The sequence below is a fragment of the Cyanistes caeruleus genome, chromosome 1 (assembly GCF_971803275.1).
Source record: "Cyanistes caeruleus chromosome 1, bCyaCae1.hap1.1, whole genome shotgun sequence".
NCBI lineage: Eukaryota > Metazoa > Chordata > Aves > Passeriformes > Paridae > Cyanistes > Cyanistes caeruleus.
Window position 1 is genome coordinate 111,827,201 of NC_141701.1, and position 16,009 is coordinate 111,843,209.

Here is a 16,009-nt window from a genome sequence, read left to right on the forward strand (position 1 = left end):
TTTTGTGTTTTGTATAAAAGGCATCATTGAAAATTTCTGTTTCCAAACCCCAAAACACTAAAAAGAAAATGTATTCTTTAAAGTTGCTTCAAATATGAATTCTATGAGTTACCTTTCTATGCCTCTCTTATATTTTTTCTAGTCAAAGTTTTTTACTGAGTAAAACAGAGTTAAAGATAGATATAGGAAGAAGAAATTATAAAGGAGCCCCTGGCAGCAGGAAGAGGAATGGATGATATGAAAATTATTTCTAGTTTCAAAAAAAGGGAAACAAATGTGACTTGGAGAAGGAAGCTTTAAAAGAAAGGGTATAAATTCAACCCCACTCCCCCCCCCCCCCCCCCCCAAAAAAAAAAAATAACCAAACAAGCAGAACTCTTTGAAAAGCTGTAATATGTATCCCTGAACCATCTATTGCATCTTATAAGCAGTTACTTGTTCTCTTGTTTAGCCGGAGTATGCGAACGTCTGCTTTTGGTACATTCCACCGAGCTTAAGAAAAATGGAGGATGGACCTGAATTTTGGCAAAAGCTGCACCAGGTGAGTGCCACATGTTACCTGAGGCTTACTGATTTATCTGTGTGCCAGATGAGAATGTGAAATAGCCCTCGGCCTTGCTCATCATTATAACCAATCGGTAGACTGGGGATTTAATCCTTAAATAGATGTTGGTACAATTTAAGTTTTTTCTTGGTTTAGACAAATCTAATTAATTATTTTTTTTTTTTACTATAAGAGATGTAAGGATTAACAAGTATTCAGCTTGCTATCCAAGCTGCTAGCAGCTGGCAGAACTGAGAGAAGAGGAACTGTGCTGGCGCATCTATTGTCTAGACAGATTATTCATTACCTGTTTCATATACTTAGCGCTGGCCTTGGAACCTGGCTGGCATTATCTGTGATAATCTATGATAATGCCAGCAAGGAAGTGCTTAAGAATATATTTCTGATGTTAAACATAAATGACAACAGGAATACAACGGGAAAAGACTGTGGGAAAAACTTCACAGATGAGTGTTCTGGTAACTCTTTGCCATCCATGAACATCTTGGAAAAAAAGCAGCAGTAAAATTTTGGATTTACTAGCAGAGAATCATTAAGTAAGACTTAATTAAAAAGCCACTAGACATTGTGGTAGTCTGTTTTACTGAATGACTTATTCTGTGAGGAACTGAATTGAATTCATTGTTTTCTCATCTCTGGAAGATCTTTGGTGTTCTGTGTTTATTTTTTCATGGAATTTGCTAGTAGAAATTTAAACTAAAACATAGATGTGTCTATCATCTGCATACTATGTAAACAAGCGTACATACTTTATCTACATGCTTCCTATAACATCTGCTTTCATTTCAGCACCTTTCACAGAAATTGCTTCCAATTTTTGCTGTAGGCTGATGTCTTTAGGAGAAACATCTTCCTTAACCCCATCTGTATTGTTTTGGAAAATATACTTTTGTAGTACAGATCCATGCATAGCCACAGTATGGATGCAAAGGCTTGGCATTTACCATGCTTTCACAAAGTCACGCTCCTTTCATTTGGGGCTTCCCATCCTCTTCTTAGAGTGGAAGGCTTGTATATGAATATGTGTATATATATATATATATATATATGTATGTATGTATGTATACAGAGCTGTATAACAGCTCATCTACTCATGGAGGAGTGAGGATTTGGGAAGGAGCAACTGGAAGCCATAGAAGAAACAATGCTGCAGCTGTCACTGTTTGATTTATGTGGCTACAGATGGACCAAGGAGAAAAGGGAGGAAGCACAACAAATGGCTTTGAGCACGTATATTTGAATGGCTTATGGAGTGAAACTTACTGGTTCTTTGCTCTGCTTCTCTATGGTGCCTCCAGTCAGAGTAGGGAATAGATATATGCCTTTATTTTATGTACCAGTGTAGGTAGATTGATGCTGGAAATATAGATTTCCTAGCCTGTGTTTTTGAAAAAGAACTTGGAGGGAAAGAAGCTTGCATGCAATTTCTTCCAAGAACTGACCCTTGCTGCAGATCTTAACCACTCTTTTCACAGGCAAGGTGACATTTTCTTGGTTCTTATATCTCCTATGATGAAAACCTAAGAAATCCCAAATCCCAAGATATAAGCTATTTCACTCTTCCCCACAAAAGCCCAGAAAAAAACAATCTGGTGCAAAACAGACCAAAGCTCCGTAGGAAATAGCACGAATTCCTCTCCTGGAGGAAACAAAAAATTATGATTGTTAGTTGCGTTATCTTAGACACTGCTGGGAAGTAGTTTGACACTACAGAAGTGAGCCTGTTTCACAGTGAAAACATGTTATTTCACCTCTCTGATTCTCTACAGGGATAGGTCTGGGGATACTCTCCTTTTTTGATGCTGCAGGCCAGTTTGGGACACAACATGTATCAGTGAGAGGATGAGATGACAGCACTGGGTCAGAAAAAATAAGACTGACTTGAATATTTTAGCCAAGATCAATTTGTTTTAACATTGCTGATGCAACCAGCGTGATCATTATATTACGTTAATCAATACAAGTATTTTGCTGAACAAGAAGAAATGCATCCTGATCAGCAAGGTGCAAATGATAAGAGCATTAAGGATGGAGAGGCTGGTGCATGCTGCTATTGATGGACAGATGGGGCTCTGACAGTTTCTTGATTCCAAGCACTTCCTGAATATTCCCATCCTTTCACTAAAATGGGCATTAAAGTGCTTTCATTCACAATTTCTCTTTTCATACCACTTTTTAACATTACAGTTATTCTGTTTATCCAGAAATCAATCTTCCTTTTTTTGTTGACCTGCATATCTGACAATAATTAAGGGAACATATGTCTTAAAAATCCCTAGGGCAAGTAATTGATTTTATTCAACTACCTGTTCAGCAATATTGTTCAGAATAATATGCTGTCTTCTAAGGCTTCTAACTTCTAAGTTATGTGAGTTTCAGTGCTGGTGAAAATTGATAAGTAAATTGTTCAGATCTAAAGTCCTCAGCTTTGTGAAGAATTTGCATAGTCCTATGCAAAATAACACTGGAGGTTTTCTGCTGTACTGGCTCTTCTCCAGTTTCCATGGCCCAATTAAATGGAAATGTGTCAGGACTGACTGGATGGCAGCATGATACCTGAATCTGATGTCAGCCTTCTTGTTGTCCTACATAGAATGTGTCTCTAAGAAGCTTACAGGGTTTTTTTTGGGGGTAGGCTCTTTGTTTTAAATTCTGGAGCCTTCAGCTTCAGGTGTGAAATTTGTTCTCTCCAGGGTCTCCTACATTCAAAACAGAAAGGTGATAGACGCCTGAAGGGCTTGGAACAGCCACTAACTGTTTGTTTTATTCATCACCTGAGCAATCTAGGGAGTGAGAAAACAACACGAGGGTGGGGGAAGTAAAGAACAGCATGAATGGTACAGTCCTCTGTTATATGTGAAATTGGGAATTCTGGGCACATCCACAGTCTGACACCACTTTGATCTTTTGGGATTACAGCAGGAGTTGGCTGTGTAGTGAAACTAGTTGTATAAACAGTGCGGCAAAGCTTTGGATGCAGTTAGATGGTCCAAGACAGTCCATGCCCTGAACACTGAGCAGTGAGTGCACTGAGGCAGCAGCAGACGGGATAGCCCATAAACGATCCAGCCATGCAAGGTGTTTTTCAGTGCCACTCTTCACAAATGAGGAGAGATTTCTTCTTCTAGAAACCATGCAAACCAGCCCTCTGTGGTAATTGAGGAGCTGCTGGTAGATCCAAGTATCTGTAAGTGGTGCTATTTTGTCATTGCAGGCTGGGGGCTGCTGTCTCTGACCTGGAACTGACATAATTGTCGGGAGGAGGGAGCGATGGCTTTGCTAGTGCTGTATGCGCCCCCCAGTGGGAATTTCGCTCTTTTTTCTTTGGTGGCACATCGTAGGATTTATTTTGTTTACTGCTGTGAATGGTCGGTGTGTCACAGGGTCACGGCGAGAAAAGCTGAACTAGAAATTACAAGCCAAAAATGGGAGCGAAGGAAGAAGTTAAAACACAGAAGCAGCCATCACGTCAATTTTCATATTTTCTCCATACCTACAAGTATCTGTGCATCTTCTTTCTTGTAACAATCTTCTCTTCAGAAAAGTCATCTCTCTCAGCTTATACTGAAATGCCTGCAGATGATGTAGAATTAGCTGATTGTTACTGATAGCATCTTTGCAAATCCTCCTGGCAGCACAGAGGATGCTAGGGCACAAGCAAGAGTTTGGGAGGGGCACATTTGGGACTACCCTATTGCCATTCTACTGCTAACCCAGCCAGCCAGCCATGACTTACTCACTCTGGATCAGTTTGTAGTGTGCTGAAACTCAGATTTCAGTCTTGCAGACTAAAAGACAGCACAGGAGTAACTGTCTTTGACAGATCCCTTCTCCTGCAGGAGCCTGGCCTTGCCAAGGGATCCTGGAGCATAACTGTAGGTAGAGTACTACGTAATGAATACTGCTCACTAAAGAAGGCTAGTGATTTATTGCTAATTACCACTTTAGACCTCAACATAGAGGTTCAAAAAGCAGCAGTAGGTTCCTAGTAAGTTTTTTGTGATTTACTAAACTTTGTCTGCTTTTTAGTTCTAAAACCTATGCTGGAGTATTACATTTCCCGTAGTTCAGTAAAGCTTTTATATGCAGTTGTTAGTTTCAGTAACTCAATATTCTAGCGTCTCAGTCTCAGACTCCACTTGTGTGGTGCAGTTTTTTGGGTTTTTTTTGTTTCTTTCCTTTCCTTTTGAAGACTTTTTGGCCAAGTAGTACAAAATTTATTGTCTATAATAGAAAGCTCAGGATGCAAAGTCATATTAAAGTAATAATGTCTTACTAAAGCCTGTATAGCTTGGAATACCATTTTTCCTCTCCTCTTTTCACCTTAGTAAAAGGTAACCTTGTTCCAGCCTTTCTCTCTTATTTAGGAGAAGAATAAATTTGTTATCTGAAGGCATATTTGTAAAATAGCCTGTCATTCTGAATGGTGTTTTGATACATTTGCTTAATGAGAGATTTCATATCAAAGTATAAAGTAAGGAGGCTGAAGAGGTGTTGCCTTGGCAACCCCTGAATCTTGTGGCCTTTGTAGTATAAATAAAAAAAAACTAATCAAGGACCAGATTCAGCTGTATTTATGTATCCAAAATACCTATTGATTATGGTACAAGATTTGAATGGGAAGGGAAAACAAGACCTCCTGTTGGTTATATTAAAGTTTGTCCTCTGCATTTTGGAAGCACATGAGAAAAACTACTTAAGTTATAACCACAGTATTAAATGAAGTGAATTCAGGTTTATGCATAAGAAAGGCCCCAAATATGTCACTTCAAGTGTATTTCTACTTGAGATTTGTGTGCAAAATGTTACTTGATTTTCTGGCATGCCTGTATACCACGCTTTGAGGTTTTGTTACACTTGAACAAGGAAACAATTAAACTTCAATGGTGTGTTTGAAGACTAATGACAGAGACAGATTTCTGTGACCTTTCCTTACATAAGCAACTTTTATGGTAGCAAGTAGCCTACTGCCTCTAGCATCCAGCTCAGTTTGATGTGAGTTTTGGTGGAGGGCCACAACAAATGACAGGAAAGCAAATGGTAAGATTTGCACAGAAATATACAGGAGTTAGATTGGCCAAATCATTGGCTTCCATGAGAAGGTGACCAGCTTACTGATGAAGGAAAGGCTGTAGATGTTGCCTGTCTGGACTTCAGTAGTGCCATCCCACATTGTCTTTGCCTTCTCTTAAAGCACCATTCAAATCTGTTGTGGACTTCAAGAAACAAAAATCCACAGGTGGAAGAGATTGCCTTGGCAATATTTCATTCAGACCTTCCAGGGGCAGGTGGATTGTCATTTCAGTGTATCAGATGGGACCTCTGAAGGGGCTCTTTGAAGAAATTTGATTTTTCAGGGAAATCAAGGTCAACAGAAGCTTCAGATTCACCCCATAAAAGTTAAGGCAGTTACCCAAGGAATCTACTTGAGGAACTGGCTGTTTTTCCACCATCTTTAACATGGATGATAAGAAAGGGATCTCCCAGATCATGACTTAGGCAACCTGCAGTCAGAAGCACCCTTGGGAAAGATTTCATTAGTCAGAAGAAGAACATAAGAGGTGCCATGATCCTTGATTGGCTGCAATATTTATAAATACAGGTAAAAAGATCCTAACACTAAATTCTCAGCATGCTGTGTGCTGTTTTAGATTTCTATTTCACAGGCTTCTGGAGAGAAGGGCTGCAAAATCTCCTCCTGACTGAATGGAGCTAGCTGCATTCTCAGTGTTGTGTTCAGGAGGGGCAGAAATGCAGCATTCCAGGAGAGGTGAGATCAGGAGGCCCCGCGGAGGCAGGGCTGCAGCCAAGGACCTTAGGGGAGAGAGGCACAGCAAGCACTGAAGCCACAAAATGAGTAACATGATAATAATTAGGACTTGTGTTGTAGTGTGATCATTCCTCAGAAGAAGGTGATGCTCAGAAGTTTAATAACAAAATAAGCATTAATTTTTTTAAGTAACAACATCTCTTATTTCGCAATTAATACTGCATAATATACAGCAGCAGATGAATAAATTTTTTTGTAGTTTGGCTGCATATAAATGACTGTTATTGTTAAGAAGAAAGGTCTAAGCTTTGATAAATGAGAAGAAACAGTGTAATATAATAGCAGAGAAAAATTATAGCAGTGTTTCAGTACCTCATTAATGAGGGATTTGCACACTTTCGCTTTTAATACGTGTCTTTTTCTGCAGTTTTATATAACTCATCAGTACAAAAGTGACTGTAGCTGTTAATTATATGAGGTATTTAGCATTACTTTGTTTTAAATGTATCCTCTGTAGAACTGCATTACAAGAATACAAAAATAACATGCTTTAAAAAAAAAAATTGTTAATTCGAATATTTTGATTTCTGACTGTGTATCTGCTTACACCTGGAATTTATGTTTTTATTCTCTTTTATATTTATTCTTGCACTATTACTGTAGTAGTAGTGTTAGCCTAAGAGCCTGAATTGGCTGGTAAAGTGTTCATCAGGAGAAGCAGTAATCAATCAATGCATGAATCAATGCGCTTGAGTGTCCATTTCACCTCAGCACTCGACCCAGGTGTTAGGGGCACTTGAGTGTACATTTTACATTGGTGAGGTTGCACACCTGCCTAACTTTCAGCCACATATAGTGGTGTCTGAGAGTGACATGATGTCCCATTTGCTCTTTTGTGGGATGTCTGGCCTATCAGGTGTGTGTGGGGGGCTAGAACAGAGATATATTTGTATGACTGTATTGTAATTACAGCAGATGCAATGAGACAAGGCAAGGGTCTGCTTCCAGACCATGCTTTCTACAATAGCCCTAAGTGATACTGTAGTAATTAATGACATGACAGTTGTAGATATTTCTGTTCTAGCTTTCTACTTTGCCCCTTTATTCCAGACTGACTTTTCAGGGGTGTGTAGTATCAGTTGGGCTCCAATTAAAGGTAGTCCCATTCATGCAGAAATCTTTACATGTGTTAGGTCAGTGGTACCTGTCTCCATTGATGCAAATAACATCACTAAATAATACATCTGGCAGCAAAACAACTCTATTTTAAAAGCACTGCTGCACAGCTGCTAAAACTACACCTCGATTTTTGAGAGAAAAACAAAAAAAGAGAAGAAAGCCCAATGATTTTGATGCAGAATGATTTACTAGATGAGAGTGCAGGGCAACTTTTGTCAGAGACTTAGCATTGAGCTGTGCGTGTTCAAGGCACACTGGGGACTGAGGTCTATTGATCCCTGGTGCTCAGCCTACTGAAACGATCAAGGCTGGAGGGAGGGAGTCTGCTGCAGCTCCACATGTTGCATTCAAGCTGAACGAGGATTTCATCTTCCCCAAGCCACCTGCAGAGCAAGATTGCTCAGATCTCCAGAGATGAAGCAGGTTTCACACTAGTCGTTTCTTGCTTGAAATCCTTTTAAGGAAAATGGAGGGTACGATAATTTCTCCATGTGGTAATTCACATAATGGCATGAAATGAAGCTGGGGGTGATAGACAAAGTGGAAAGAAATACTGTCAGGAAATAAAACCACAAGAGACCTACAAATTCAAAGTAAAGGACCAGACTTTCCAGGGAGATGACTGCAAGGTGTGTTTCCATCACGGTATGTAATGCTCTGTGATGGTGTCTTAGCTGGCTCAGGTACTAGGAGCCATATGTCCACAGGCTAAATATGGTACTTAATCCAGGTTAAAAAGGAGCAGTTGACATGACTGTTCTTTCAGCACCAAAACAAATCATCAAATACATCATCAAATATATTTTGTGTAGGTGTGCTCCTTTCTTACAGGGAAAACATGGGTTCCCCTTCTCCAATTTCTTAAAAGTTTTGCATTCTGCCTCCTTAGACCTGAGGGTCATTCTAGCTTTCAGTTCAGATATAGAAAACAACCTGTTTCCAAATCTTTGCATTGTTAAAAGCTTCACATAGAATGAATCTTTCTCTTTGTATACAGGAAGTTTCTAAAAATCCTATTTTGTAACTGATGGGTCAACAGAGATGGTGGGGATTCAGTGGAACTGCATTCTCTGCTTTATTGCACAGACTCAATCGACTAAAGGGCACTTAAGCACTGCATAAGAGCTCCTTGCTATTTCTGTGTGAACAAAGACTGTACTTTTTAATTTGTATGGCTTTCAAATAGATAAACCTGTTACCCAGAGCAGCAGATGCTTTGCAGCCATTGTTAAGCATCTCTTAAACTGTGGAAAGACCAAGAGGGTAACACAACCCCATTTCTTTTCTGGATAGGTGAATGTTTGGGGGGACTATGTGACAGTAGTGCAATTCATAGAAATTAGGCAGGCAGTTGGCAACATGCCTCAGAAAATTGTTTTCTTTGTGTTTGGACAGAATTGAAAAAGCTAATCTGAAAACTATGTCAACTATGGCATTTTTTTAAAAGCAAATATTAAACTATTTTCTGAATATAGAAAACAAAAGGCAATTTGCAATGAATGTAAGGGTTTATTATCTTTCTTTGTTTGTTTGCATTAAGAGCACTTCAGTGTCATCTTTGTTTGTACCTTTCATCATTTCCCAATAGCATAACAAAAATAACCACTTCTTACTTGGACTCATGTTGCCCCACAGAACAGTATTTCATTTTTGTTGATTACTGCTATAGAACTGAAAAAAAGAATATTTTGTAATGCATCACTGTGTTTCAATGTAAATACATGTGTGTTCCTGTGCATACACATGTGTATGGGTGTATATTTGCCCCCTGGGATCATATAAAAGAAAATTATCATTGAAAGGGAGAGGATGGAATAACATACAGTGTTACTCAAGTAACTCCAATGTAAAAAAAAACACTTGTAAAAGAAATCAGAGAACAGTTGATGTTTGAAGGGAGCATTGCAGGTCTTTGGGATCCCTAGAGTCAGTTGTCCAAGTCAATGTCCAGGTGACTTTTGAATATCTCCAAGAATAAGACACTCCATAGCCTCCCTGGGCAGGTGTTTTGTCACCCTGACAATGAAAAAGTGCATTCAGATTCCTGACTACATAGCACTTGTTTGCACAATCAGCATGTATTTTCCTCTGCTTGAATGGGACTAATTACACTTCCTTTGCTTCCTTTTGGAGTTAGAACATATTGGCTAATATTTTAAATGGCCTTTTGTGCCTCTCTGTGAAGAGAAATGTTTTTAGCAAGAAAGTAGAGCTTGAAGACACTCAACACAGTTTGTTCTGTCTGACCTTATGGATTTTGTTCTCCTAAAGCAGCACTGTGCTCCTGAATATCTGTGTACCCCTTCATTCTGCTCTCTTGGTGCTGTATGCACATTAATAACCAATGATAGAAGAAAAAAAGTTAGAGTTACAGGTTGAACTCCAAACTAGTGCTTTCCTGAAAGTATCATAGATCATGTTTAATAGCCTGTGGATCAAAATGAAACCCAGTATATATCACAGGGGAACTCAATAATTGAAGTATTCTGGGAATGTCTAAGTACTGGAGTGCTGAGGTCCCTAGAAGCTTTGTTCTGTGCTCTCACCCAAATAAAAGCCCTAGCATGTATTTTCTTAATAAAAAATTGTAATCATATTTTAATGTACTGACTTAAATTATTTTATCTGACATTCAGGGAAACAACAGACTCCCCTTTCTGCCCCTTCTACCTCCTAATTTTCTGCAAATGAGGAAAACAGTCCTTGAGAGATATTAGCATTTCAGGGTATCTCCAGTACACATGACTCATGGCTATCTCATCTCTGTCCTGGGTGTCTGCAGAATGGTCCCTCAGGAGCGCTGAACATATTCTCTGGGTCTGTGGAGCTGATCTGTCTGCCAGCTCTGAATTTACTCCCTTCATATGAGAAGCCTCAGGGTTTCTCTGAAGGATCCTAACTGGTCTCCTGGTGATGGGAAAGCAATAATTTGCAAGCCTGAAGCTGCACAGGTGGTACTGTGTGGGTATGAGGAGGATGTATAGTTTTGTCTCAGAAAAACAGCAGTAACAGAAGGGTTTTATGGACTTGCTGCTCTGCGGTTTGTGCAAGGGATAAATTATTTTCTTATTTAAATGTGGTAGAAGGAAGGTTGACTTTTGCATCAACCTGACAGAGAATAAGACTTGGAATGAAACTGTAGGAATCCTGGCAAGATTGAGACCCTTGAACCTTTCTTGACTGAGTATTACAGGGCTGTAATTGTGTAATTACACACTGCATTGTGTGACAGTGCCAGAACTGGGCTGGATCCGTGCTGGCTGATCTGGAGCCCTCGGGGCTGGGGCAGCCCAGGTCAGTCCCCTCCCTTTAACAGTGCTCCTCGAGGACCATCGTGTTTTCACTGCACTGTTTCACCTTGTGCCTGTAAACTGCTCCTAGAGCTGCCTTCCTGCAGCTGCCCAAGCTGTGGCTCCCTGGCCCTGGGAGGATTTTGGTATGCAGTTCAGAGCAGCTGTTTGACAGTGGGAGTTTGAATTGAATGGGGTTGATGGCTGAGGTGATTTTTAGGTGAGCATTTGCAGTGAACATTTTAGGATGCACTAGAGACTGATAAGGGAGCTGCCCACCAGAGCCACTGGTTTGATACATGATGGCTATATATATATATATATATTCCTTTATGATGGTTATATATATTCATTAACCTCGCTAATAATTGGTATTTCAATGCTGAAGGGTACGTGTAGGATACCAGTAACACCTACCTCTCCCCTTGCTCCTGTGCATAGGATAAATCTCGATGAGACTGAAAGTAAAGAGTATGGCCAAGAAGAAATCATTCTTAGCTGTTGTTTAATTGTTAATGCATGATTTGCCTTGCTTTTGCACAAGTCAAACTGCAATGTGGAGCGGAAGGCACCTTTTCTGGGCACCTTCTGAAGTGCTGCCTCTCCCTCTGCAAGAGTGTGGTTACAGATCTTCTCTAAGTGCTTTAGATACAAAGGTACTTCTGATATTCACAGAAGTTGCAAGGGGATGTATGAACAGTGAGTATTAGTGTGGTCTGTTGCTGGTGGTTTTTTAAGTGAACCATTTTTACATTCCTCAATGAAATTCCTTCAGGTTACAAATCTTTCTGGTGGTATTGGTGGGGGTACCAGCCCTGCCAGCCAGTACCTGCTGTGGTTTATGAATGAAACAAGGGTCTTCTAGCATTCTGGTGGGTTTGACACATTTAATAAATAACAGCCATGAATTGACCATAGTCCAATAATAGTGATTATGAGATAAATAGCATAGTGGTTTTTTTGGGTCATTTTGTAGTGAGTTGGACAGAAGGAAAATAAAATCTTTGCGTTTCACCCTAAATTAATGGACTGCTATAATATGAGTTACTATGTGTTTGATGGAAAATAAGATATTTTTTCTGCTTTACCAGCCAGAAAAGAACAAGTGTTGAACAGAATAAATCTTTATTTTGCCCCACAAGAAAGGGAAACTTCCACTGTAGCTGTCAGAAACATGGGTGGCAATTTCAACACTGGCTTAGCCTACCTGGGTAAATATTTCACTGTATTTGTTAGACATAAGTGGGGAACTCCCATGTCAGTGGAGTTCCAAGGGATGTGGGCAATTGGGCAAATCTCTAAAAAAAGAATTTCAATTATAGTTCAAACACAGATCACAAATATTTAATCAAAGAACTGATTAGAGGTTGTTTCAGGGTACTGCCATTGTCTACTTGGCCATCTCTGTATATTGCGGACTCTTCTCTGGGTAGACCAGTGACTTTTGTATGAGCACATCTTCTACAAAGGCATCTATTCTTGACTGGAGTTCATCAAGGAATGGTAAAACTAACACTTTTTTGGCACCTCATTCCAATAGCTAATTAGCTAGCCTTCCTATGCAATATGGTGGTGAAAAAAATGCTTATCCATACTCAAATAGCCTTCTCTAATGTGTTTTTCCCTTTTGCTCATAAGTTATCATCAAGTCACCTCTCATTCTTCTATTTATAAACTAAATAGATTCATATTTTTAGGTCTTCATTAGACATTGAGTTATTTCCGTGGCTGTCATCATCATCCTTCCCATTTTTCACTATTGTAAAAAACCCCAACAAACATTTGAACCATGTATTGCTTGCCAGCACCTGTGTTTCCACTACTGTATGTGGAGACAAAATTGTCTCCCTAATGTCTATATGCACTTTTTTATAAAATCATGGATCATATTACATTTTTTTCTTATATTGTATTTCTTTGGGAGGCTCTGTAAAAAAACAAAAACAAAAACAAAAAACAAACAAAAACAAACAAACAAAAAATATAGATGTGTGATGAATGCTGAAATTAAAAGTTTTCCTGTGTGTTTAAATTATTAAATTGAGAACAAAATAAATTGTCAAGACATCTTGGGTGGTTTGGGTTATTTTTCCCATTGGCCTATGGAAACCTAACTGACAAGCCAGATAAACCAGTGTTCCTATGATCTGGGAACCTTCGTTTAAGAGCAGTCTTGACTGTTTTAAAGCACTCACATAAATGACCTAATTACAAAACTTTGTTGTCTGCCTCTTGACAGAACCTTTAAAAGCTGATTTTGGCTTGGCTGTAGAGTGAAAACAATTGCAGAGAAGTCAGTTCCTTGCCAGGAAGGATTTTTGGCTTCTGATGTGTGACCTGGAAGCTCAAGTGAATTTGGTTTTATTGTTGACTGCTACAGTCTTTTCAGAGTCACAGTTTTTAGGGTAGTCATCAATTTTGAGCTGTCTCTGTTTTTTTATCTGCATGCATAACTTATCTTTTGAGGGAGTTTGAGCAGTTCAGGTCTGTGCAATGGCTTGTCTTCCTCGTTTTTTTCCCTTTGTGAGTCTCTCACTTGCAAATGGTATCAGCTGTCATTTACTGACTTTCAGAAAGCCAACAGTGAGGATCAGCATCAAGGTTAATCCTGGTCTCTGTGGAGCCTCACTAGCAGCAATGTTTGATTGATGCTCTGTTTTTCCTGGGTGGGAAGATATTCTAGTTATTTAAATCTTGCTTAGTTCTACTGCATTCCTATTGTGTGGTCCTAATTTTTTTGTGCTGTTCCTGTGTGAATTGTTCCTGCTATTTTTCATTTAAATGGCTTGTGTAAGGCTTTCCTATTAATGCTCTAAGTGCAAATAAATCATCAAGAAAACTTGGAATATCAGCAAAATAATGAAAGTGGGCTGACCCAAAAAAATGGTGCTTGGCAAAGATATAAATATAACTGAACACAGAAGACTGCATTTTGAATCTGTTTCTATAAATTTTAGAATTTCTATATTTTCTTACCCTTTAACTCATTATAAATTAAATCTACCATGAGCTTTTCTTCTTTAGCTTTAGGTTCACATTGACTTAAGCAACCTTATTTCACTAGATCTATCTCCTTACCACTTCTAATACTAGTGTGTGTTTTCTGAAATTTCCACAGTATCCTCAAAAATTATCCACAACTTTAGTGAGCTGTTTCTAATCTTAACCACACAGGCCTATAGACCTAAGAAATTATCTTCAGTAGATCTTTAACATCCTGATGGCTGCTGATGGCTTGAAAAGCTCATCAGATTTGTGGTAGGAATCCTTCCCAGCAGAAAAAGAAAGCTTATTAAACGTTTCTGCCTTACCTGCATTTTTAATGATTTAACCATGGATAGGGCTTCAGTCATCCCCAATGTACCTACTAAACTGCTTCTTCTTTCCTTAGTCCTGTCAATCAAAGTTTTCTTTTCCTTCTGATAAATTTTCTTCATGTCACATTTGTATTGACTGCTATCTGATCTGCTTCTCTCTTTCAACTTGTTAAATATTGCTTTGCTATCTTCCCTTTGCCAATAAATTGGGATGGGCTTTTAGATAAAGCTGTCTTCTTTCTTGATTGAAGGATTGCAGCTTTTGACCATCTAATCTCTTCTTAAAGGGCTTTAAGCCTTCATCTATCTTTTCCACCTGAAGTTTTTGGAAATTAAACCTTTTAAAACAGTCTTTGTGATTGTGACCATCCTTTTCCTTAGGCTTCACTGAGAATAGTCAGGTTGTGATGAGTTCATGGGGGGAAGTGCTGATTTATAGACCAAGGAGTAATTTGTTTGGCTCACAGTATGGTTGGAGATGAAGAAGTATCATACTGGGTGTGCAGAACTGGTTGTTGTATGAATTAGGGTCTGTGGATGTGATGGGTCAATGTGTGGTAAGGGGATGCGGTGGCTGCTGGGGAAGGAAGGTAAGACAAGGCCAGTGCTGGGTATCCATGTGTCTTGGCTGCTTGAAAGATTTGATTAATACAGTTTGATTAATACAATATAGATTTCTTCAGCTGTCCCATCCCTGGAAAGATTCAGGGTTGGGCTGGGTGGGGCTTTGGATGTAATTTAATGTAACTGAAGGGGCTCAGGGCTCTGCTGGAGAGCTGCAGCTGGAGTTAGCTGGGGGTCAGGGCTTTTCCAGGGGACTGGGAGCCGCAGGTAGCAGTGGAGGCAGGTGACCATCGGGGGGCACCAGAACGACAGCAATCTGCTGGAACTCCTAATTAGCGCTCAGGCTGTTAATGTCAGCCCTGCAGCCACGGAAAAACACCTCTCTTGGAGGGGGGACACGAAATTCCTCCTACTTCTTAAACCAACACAGTTTCCTCAGTAATACTGCAAGCTCTATTTTGAAGGCATGAGCTGTTAAGGAATAAACTAGCAAGCATGAATTATCTCCTACTTTCCCGACAGCACTAGCTTTTTCTTTCTTTTCCTTTTTTAATTTTTTTTTTCTCCCTTTCAATCCTTTGTTTAAAGTTATATATTGATTTACAAGGTTTAGACTAAGAAGTTACCTTGAATAAGACGTATTGAATAATTATCACGGAGAGATCAGTGTCTAATAAAATATGAAACTTGTAAAGATTTTACAGTTCTTCCTAGGCATTTCAGTGTCCTATATGGAGTCTGAACACAGGAATATTTGGGGAGTTAGTATATAGAGGAGTTACTTGTAGATTTTTAGCAGTAAGTGATTTATTTATTTATTTATTCATTCATTCATTTATGTGGGTGCTTTATTTCCCCCCCCCCCTTTTTTTTTTTTAATTTTTTGGGGTTGTTTTTGTTTTTGGATTTTGCTTTTTGTGGGTTTTTTGTTGCTTGTTTGTTTTTTCCCTGAGAGTTCAGCTGATGGTCTGAATTTCAGATGTGAAGGGATACCTATAGACATTATTTCTGGCTTGTTGTTGTATGAGGTTATTACCATGGGTAGATACTGTATAACAGTGACTGGAGGCTACTGGTAAGTTGTGGTATTGAAGCATCTTTTACTCCTCCTTTGTCTGGCCTCATAAGAAAATGGGGGAAAAGAAGCAATTTTTTCCCTTAAAAAGAAGGCTGTTCTGCTGTCTACAGGCAAAGTCTTCTTCCCAGTGTCTCCTGAAACTCCTGCTAATCTTCGATGGAAATTCATAATATTAATATTTAATATTGATGGTGTAAGCCTGTTCTAGTAAAAACATATTCTCTGTTCTGTTTTGGTCTTCTTAAG

The 16,009-nt window shown here is 39.1% G+C and overlaps 1 protein-coding gene across 3 annotated transcripts in view; it reads left to right on the forward strand.

Moving 5' to 3' along the window:
- Positions 1 to 16,009, forward strand: part of GADL1 (GAD like acidic amino acid decarboxylase 1) — a 110,355-nt gene that overhangs the window by 74,909 nt on the left and 19,437 nt on the right. For all 3 annotated transcript variants that reach the window (XM_086850590.1, XM_086850580.1, XM_023919273.2), the window contains one exon: positions 452 to 541. In XM_086850590.1, the coding sequence (XP_086706716.1) occupies positions 452 to 541 (90 nt within the window). The remainder of the gene's footprint in view (positions 1 to 451; positions 542 to 16,009) is intronic.